This window comes from Galeopterus variegatus, unplaced genomic scaffold, assembly GCF_000696425.1.
Source record: "Galeopterus variegatus unplaced genomic scaffold, G_variegatus-3.0.2 Scaffold2014, whole genome shotgun sequence".
Classification (NCBI taxonomy): domain Eukaryota; kingdom Metazoa; phylum Chordata; class Mammalia; order Dermoptera; family Cynocephalidae; genus Galeopterus; species Galeopterus variegatus.
The window spans coordinates 7,754-16,247 of record NW_007728125.1 but is presented as its reverse complement, the minus strand read 5'-3'; the positions used below and the strand labels follow the sequence as shown (position 1 = coordinate 16,247).

At 36.5% G+C, this 8,494-nt stretch overlaps 1 protein-coding gene across 1 annotated transcript in view; it reads left to right on the top strand.

Annotated features, from left to right (window-relative positions):
• The first annotated feature begins 327 nt into the window (after nt 1-327).
• The window catches only part of NUDT12 (nudix (nucleoside diphosphate linked moiety X)-type motif 12), a 12,427-nt gene continuing 4,260 nt past the window's right edge, over nt 328-8,494 (top strand). The window contains exons 1-4 of the mRNA XM_008580085.1: nt 328-408; nt 3,147-3,358; nt 3,942-4,531; nt 7,320-7,487. Coding sequence (XP_008578307.1) covers nt 3,153-3,358; nt 3,942-4,531; nt 7,320-7,487 — 964 coding nt within the window. The 5' untranslated portion in view covers nt 328-408; nt 3,147-3,152. The remainder of the gene's footprint in view (nt 409-3,146; nt 3,359-3,941; nt 4,532-7,319; nt 7,488-8,494) is intronic.

Below are 8,494 nucleotides of genomic sequence, written 5' to 3'. Positions count from 1 at the left end.
AGAATGCTTTGAACACTCCAATGCACTGGCTATCCTGGGGAGAAGTTTGGAGATCTGAGTGCGAAATCCGAGAAAAGTTAAAATCATTTCTACAGACCTACAGTTTTCCCATCGCCCGCACCGCGCTCTACACATCTCAGTGTCAGCCCTTCGCCCAGCGCCAGGTTGCTGGTTTTTCCTGCTCGGATCTCCGGTGTCGGCTCCCGAATTCCGCCACCCCAAACTCCGCCCGACCTCGGGTCGCTCACAGCCTGTGACCGTCAAACTACACTTCCCACAAGGCCCTGCGAGAGCACCGGTCCTCCGCCGGAAGTCAGGGAGACTGCATCCGGCGTCGGGAAAAGTGAGAGTCGGATTTTCTCAGTCCTTCGATTGCATCCTGGTGGCCTCTACACTGGTCACATTTGGGTTAGTAACAGTAGCGGCGAGTTAGTTGGCCCCAGTATCCTCTCTGGTGGTTGTGACCAGTTCCCCGGGCTCTTTGGTCTCCACGCTTCCCGGCGCAGCTCTGGGTCGGCAGGCGCAGGCGCTGGAGCCGCGGCGCCAGCAGCTGGAGCTGCAGGGACAGGGCGGGTGGTTTAGGCGGTCCTGCGGCTGGTGGAGTTTCCAGCCCAAGCTCTGAGATGGGGAAGAGGAAACGTTACTTCGGATGTTTTTTCACCTAGACAAAAAGTAATCGCACAGTAATATCAAGAAAATATCTCAAGGCATTTGACGGTTTGGAGAGATCGTGCAGAGGTAGCGCTTAATTGGTTAAATGGCCTTTAGTGCCCAGGAGGTGGAATATGTGAAATGGCAGTCAATGACTTCAGTAACAGAGCCATATCCTATCCCACCGGAGCCATGTGACCTTGGGCAAGTCATTAGCCCCCGGGCTACACACCAGTAAAAATGGGTGTTGGCTTGGTTAATATCTAAGTTCCTTTAAACCTGAGATTCTTCTAAATGACTTTTGAGAATAGTCCACCGTCTTCTTGCCTTCAAATTCTTATTTTCTACGGGAACCGTTAGTGAGAAAGATAAATCAAGCAGTAGAGCTGAATCTCGGACTTTCTGGGCTTCTCTGGGACGAGTAATGGTACTTTTTCTGGATGGCTTTTCTAGTGAGAAAGCTGAGGGGGAAAGTATACATTTTCTACTTCCTTTCTCCAGAAAATGTTGTATGCAAAAGCATTGCACTGGCGGTAGTGAATGACACTGTATTTTTTGGAGGACAATTTCGCAATCATCTGGGGTGGCCTGTGGGGAGGGTAGGAGAGTGACCATGACCTCAGAACATGGTACAGTGAAATATTGTTCAAAGTAAATCTAAGTGATGAAACTGTGTAATATGAGCTTATGTAAAACAAATTTAAGAGAAAGGCAACTGGGAGGGGAAACCATACACAAATTGGTACAGCATTGCTTCAAAATAAAGTCCTGAAAAGTTACAGCTTTTGTTATTCATAATATTTTTAAAGCATTTAAAAATTTCAATATGAAAGGAGTGGGGAGGTAAATTCTAGAGTAAATCAAAAATAAAAATAAAAATTATTTGTAATATAGAATATAGGATAATTTGTAAAAATTATTTGTAATATAGAATATAGGATAATTTGTAAAAATTATTTGTAATATACTCCTAATTTAATTTGTAAACAGATTTTCAATATTAGGTTTTATCCAAGTGTTTCCATTCTTATGAGTAGTTTGAGCCCATTTACAAGTAGCAGAAAGACACAAACAGGAGACATGAACAGATAGAAAATCTAAACAGATTTTCAATATTAGGTTTTATCCAAGTGTTTCCATTCTTATGAGCAGTTTGAGCCCATTTACAAGTAGCAGAAAGACACAAACAGGAGACATGAACAGATAGAAAATAAAGACATTAATCTTTAGCCCATTCTTCCCCTTAAATTTGGCTCATACTACTCCTACTACAAAGTTTTTCGTCTGCCAGATTGCTATTTCAGAACCCAAGAGACAACAGCTGTTAAAAATGATAGATTATAACCTTTTCTTCTTTTTAGTCTGAATACCTTATTGCTTAGAATGGTAGAAATGTAGTTAGAATCCCAAATCTTTTAATAGTATTTCATAGAAAAAAGTTTGTACCTTAAAAAAAAAATAATTTGAGAAGTTCGTTGACAATTGAAACATCAACCATTTCACAAAAAAATAGCTCAGTTTGTGCCCTATGCCATGCAGTCATAATTAGGCAACATTTAAGAGGCGTATTATTGTATTATTCCTTTTATTCACTGAAACAACAGCGTTACAAAGCAAAGAAAGTTAATGATTTCAGAAACTTCTGTGATTCAAGGACAGCAAAGTGACCAATAGAACTTTTCCAAATAATAAATACAGAAATATATGATCATCTGATTTGTGACAAGGATAATTCTTCAGTGCAATGGGACAAAGGTGATAATTTCAAGAACAGTGCTGAGTCGTATGGATTATCCATTGAGATAAAAAAAAGTATCTTGACCTCTACCTCACACCATGAACAAAAATCAGACTCCTTCTACATGGATAGCAGAATTTATAGTGTAAAGCAATAAATTGTTTTTATGTGAAACCTAGAAAGCACTCCTTCTACATGGATAGCAGAATTTATAGTGTAAAGCAATAAATTGTTTTTATGTGAAACCTAGAAAGCTTTTGAATAATTAGCTAAGGGATCATAGTTTCCCTGAGGGAAGGGACCTATACCTGTACCAAGAATCAGAGAACACTACTTGTCATATGCTAAAAACCTGTGCCTTTACTTCCATCTGCTTTAAACAAACCCCCTCTGTATTATGTGTCCACTCCCTAATGAAGTCGTCTTTGGTCTACCTCAAGTACCCATTCTTCTTGTTACCTGGCTTCCCTTCCAAGGATATGGCCTCCTTATCTGTATTACCAAAGCTCATTACACATTATTTTATATTTTATATAATTATGTATATTTAATTTAACTATTTTATAATTCTCACTGATAATTTTGAAATGTGCTGTAATGACAGTTTACTAATAATTACCTTTTGAAGAGTGTATTGCTTTTATAAACCATTACTATTATTCTAATGATATCAGCACTTAGATAATGTTCCTCTATTATTGATACAAAAAGCAACTGCAAATAAGAAGGGTTTTTTCCTATTTTCCTTTGTTTTAAGGAAGAAATGTCTTCTGTAAAAAGAAGTCCAAAGCAAGACATAATTTCTGAATTTCACAGCTCAGCTGCAGAAGGAGATACTGCCAAGTTAACAAGAATACTCAGTCATTCTCCAGCTCTTCTCAATGAAACGTCTGAAAATGGCTGGACTGCTTTAATGTATGCTGCAAGGAATGGGCACCAAAATGTTGTCCAAATTCTGCTTGAGAAAGGGTAAACATTTTAGGCTCTATTACCTGAAAGGGTTTGTGGTTTAATTTCTGTTACGTATTTCCTTTAAAATTTTTTTGTAGTCATATTTATATTGTTGGGGTAGTAAATAACTCATTGACCAGTTTGTTACATGAAAAGGTAGCATATTTTTAAACAAAAACTTTTTTACCTTTTTAATTGAAAAATTAACCCTTCGTACTTAATACCAAAGCAAATTTATGAGTACTTTGATTTTTTTCTCCCACATAGAAAATGTTAATCTCACTGTGACTCCCAAGGACTCCTTGTAGAATTTTGGTCTCTCCTTATAGCACATAAAACTTACTTTTTCATTTTGTAAGTAATTATCTATTAATTTTAAATATCCACTATCTCTTTTTCATTTATGATTATTAAATGGTTCTTTTAACCTTCCCAATAATAAACTATGTACCAAAAGGAAAAAACAATAACAATAACAACAACAAAAAAAAACTATGTAATCATTAAATAAAGGGGCTATAATGTGCATATGGAAATATTTTATTGATATAAATTCAAGAGAAATGTTTACATTCTATTTTATTTTTCCTTCCATCTGTAGGTGTGACAGGTCAATTGTCAATAAATCAAGTCAGACTGCACTGGATATTGCTGTATTTTGGGGTTATAAGCATATAGCTAACTTACTAGCTAATGCTAAAGGTGGAAAGATGCCTTGGTTCCTAACCAATGAAGTGGAAGAATGTGAAAATTATTTTGGCAGGACACTACTGGACCGGAAAAGTGAAAAAAGAAATAATTCTGATTGGCTGTTAGCTAAAGAAAGCCATCCAGCCACAGTTTATATCCTTTTCTCAGATTTAAATCCCTTGGTTACTCTAGGTGGCAATAAAGAAAGTTTCCAACAGCCGGAAGTCAGGCTTTGTCAGCTGAACTACACAGAAATAAAGGATTATTTGGCTCAGCCTGAGAAGATCACCTTGATTTTCCTTGGAGTAGAACTTGAAATGAAAAAAAAGTTACTTAATAATGCTGGCGATGTCCCAAGAGAAGAAGATGATGGATTGGTTGCCTGGTATGCTTTAGGTATAGATCCTATTGCTGCCGAAGAATTTAAGCAAAGACATGAAAATTGTTATTTTCTTCATCCGCCAATGCCAGCTCTTCTGCAATTGAAAGAAAAAGAAGCAGGTAAGAAATGAACCATGCTTACTTACTTGTATTGGTAGGAATCTGGTTTTTAGAACTGAATTGGAATTGTATGTATCTGCAATTTCCACGGGGCACACTTTTTCCAGTAAGCAGTGAAAATAAAAATTTCCTAAAATTCTCACCCTAGGGAACTACTCTTCTTGGCCATTACAGTCATTTTAATCAGCCAAGATTGGTTTCCTCAGAATTAACCCTAATGCATAATGGTTTCATTTTTCTTCAGTGAATACATTGAACATGTCGGTGAAGACCTTGACTGTTTTGTTTTGTTTTGTTTTGTTTTGTTTTCCGTTGCTGGGGCTTTTTATGCCATGGTAAGAAATTAGGGTTTGATTCTAAATGCCATTTAAATGCTGTAAACTGATCTATGTTTAAAAAATAAAAATAAAAATAAAAAAAAACATCACTCTAGCCACTTTGTAAAGCATAAATTGTAGGTTTGTAAGTAATTAAGTGTGGAAGTCCGGAGTCTTGTTTACAGGAAACTGGGTTTTACGATAGCCTGGGTAAAATTTTGCAGTGGGTTGGTTTAGAATGGCGGCAGTGGTGATGGACAAAAGAGAGTTTGAGATATTTTGGAGGTAGAACTGATAAGGCTTGATCTGTGGGTTAAGATTATTATAAGTGAGAGATGATGGTAATCTAGACTAAAGCATATGGACTAAGCATTAAGGTGCTCATAGTAGAGATGGAGAAAAGAGTACATTCAAGATATATTTGGGGGATAGAATCAATAGTACTTGCTGATGGATTGGGTATGGGGTATATAATTATGAAGGAAAAAAACCAAGAATGACTGCTAGATTTGAGACTTTAGTAATTTGGTAGATAGTGATATCATTTCTTGATAAAATAGGGTGATGGGTAGAGCAAGGAAATCAGAACAGACTTGGAGTAAATAAATCCAGAGTTTACTTCTGGCGTGTTAAGTTTTAGAGAAGGATATTAAAATCTGGAACTCAGAGGAGAAGTCTGAACTGGAGATACCCATATGGCAGTCATCAATACAAAGGAGGTATTAAATCCCAAGAAACTACTTAGATTACTGGAGAGTTGAGAGCAAGCAAGGAGAAGAACCTTAGAATCAGACCGGAATCTCCCTAAATTTAGAGGTCAGGTACAAGCAGAGAAGCTGTCAAGGAAGATGGAGACCATTTGGCGGTAAGGTGGGAGGAAACCACAAGAATGTTCTCATGGAAACCAAGAGGGCAGAGTATTTCAGGGAGGGAGTGGTCAAGTGTGTTGAATGCTGTTGAGAATTTGAGTAAGATAAAGGCAAAGATTTTTTTAAAGGATGTTTGGTTTTGGTAGTATGACGCTGTTGATAATTTGATAAGAGGATTTGATAAGAAGCCAGATTACAGCAGATTGAAGAGTTACTGGGAGGTTAGGAAGGGGTCACTTGTCAATGTCCACCTTTCCTTACATGATGTGTTAAGCCTTTCCAGAGACTTTTTAGATACCTCTTCCCCAAAGTCTGGTGTGGTGTGTTTTATTAGCCACACTTATGGGGAAATCATCCAACTATTAAAAAAAAAATCTTTTTGGAGGCGTATATATAATTTTAATATCAAAATAATCTTATAAATGAGCTAGTTGGTTGGTTGGTTGCCCTTTAAAAAAAAAAGAAAAACTGGTAAGATAACAGGTTCTTTAACTCAATTGCTATATAACCTTACACAGTTATTTAGCTTCTCTGTGCCTCAGTTTCCTCCTCCAGAAAACAAGGATAATAGTAGTCCCTACCTTCTTCATGGGGTTGCTTTGAACATTAATAATCTATATAAAGTTATTTTCATGGTGCTTGGCACATAGTAAATACTCAATAAATGTTAGCTTTTCTTATTCTGATGATCCTGAAATAACAGATTCCCTAGTGTAAATTACATATTACAAAGTAATGTAGTAGGCAGATCTTTAATGTTGCCTGTGGTTCATTGAATTTCAGTATTATAGTTGTTTTTATTTATGTTTTATTTATTCATTTCTCCAAGTTTAAAGTTATTATTGGTTTTTATTATTTTGTTTATTTCAAAAAAATCCATAGACCAAATAATTTATTTTAAAAGTGAGAGCAAGTTTTTCAGGCATGTAAAATTGTAATATTTCTTGTCAGGCTATATTAATTTTTTTGCAGTATCAGGGTAGAGGCTATGTCAAGGGTGTATATTCTAAGATTTATTCTATTAAGCATTTTTTTCATAAACAAAGTTAACCTCAGTGTTGTAAATGCAGTATGTTTTATACAACATGCAGTCTCCAGTTGAAAACAGTGTATGTTCCTCAATGGCATGGATCAGCAGTGACTTAGTCTCCAAGAAGGAAGGTGGAGATAGATTCCTATAGTTAGAGTCCAAGCCTAAGTTAGGAACTGCTTTTGTACTATATTTTATAAAAATCGGTAATGTAAAGGACACTATTTGTAAATTCACTATACACTAGAATTATGTATATCCAAAATTTAAAAATCAGGTATAGTAAAAGCCTGATCTAATACAGTGTGTAAGATGGAGTTAGTACATCTATCTAATGTGAGAGTTTATATTTTATTCAAATTAAAGTTAAAGTTAATTTTCATTTGTCATCTAGAAAATCACATCTTTTACTTTAAAAGAAAAATATACAGCATAAGAATAGAAATACTAAACCCTTGATCACACAACTATTCGGAAAACTGTGTTCTTATTATAGCTTAAGAACAGTTTACCTATCTATTAATATTTTTACAATTTATCACAGAATGAAAACTTTTTTGCTTCCTTTAAAGGGGTTTTAGCTCAAGCAAGATCTGTTCTTGCCTGGCACAGTAGGTATAAGTTCTGCCCAACCTGTGGAAGCTCAACTAAAATCGAAGAAGGTGGCTATAAAAGAGTATGTTTAAGCGAAGACTGTCCTAGTCGCCATGGTGTTCATAATACATCATATCCAAGAGTTGGTAAGCCTTTTCTTTTATGGTGAAATATCTGCCAGCTGGAATCTTGGGGAAAAAGACATTCTGGACAGACACAGTTTTGAGAAGCTTAAGTGTTTACCATTTTATTAAAAGCATGTTTAATTTAAACATTAGACTGTAAGTATTAAAGTATGGTGTACTGTATAGTTAGGGCTAGGGTCTGGAGCTCACAGACCCCTCGAGCCTTTTCACAAACCCTTCACACGCAGGTCTATGAGGTAGGTAACTGGCAAAATGGTCCTTGGAGCCTTGGTTGAAGAAAGACTAGTCTTTATTTAGCACACACAACAAACACTATGAGCTAGGCAGTACAAAGAGAAACTCAGAAACTCAATTGCTACCAGGAAAGTCCAAAGAAAAAACTGAGCAGCTGCCAGCAGAGTAAACATGCTCTATTTTTAGACACGAGCTCTGCTGGCCTGCTCTCCTTCACAAACTCAAGAACACACAATAGCAACAAAACTAAAAAGATACATCAGTGCACATTTGCACTAACAACACCCATACAGCTTGTTTACAAAGAATTAAGAATGTGCACCTCCAACCAGACCTGAGCCAAGGGAGCCTGACTAAATTATCCTATTTTCCCCACATGTACTTTCATAATTTTAAAGTAAAACGCATTATACATGATTACATTGTACGTGATTTCTTAACTTTGGATTAATCGGTATGAATTTGATGTGTAGAGATACATGATTTCAAAAGCCCACCAATCTGGCTCCCCTTAGTGAAAGGTAAAAAAGCCCCAATAATTTAGTGCCTGATTGAGGCATCACCAAAGCAATACAGCTGGGGCTAGATTCTCATTACTGCTACTGTCTGTACCTTTCTCCTTCTTATTGCTGCTTTGAGTCTGCTGTATGTTTGGGAATCAGATAACCCAGCCCTTTAGAACTGTGTGAAAAAAGAATTGATAGAAGTAGCTGTACCTGAGGATGTTTCCAGACTCCAAAATGCATGGCTTAGTGACATCTGTTTTTGTTGCT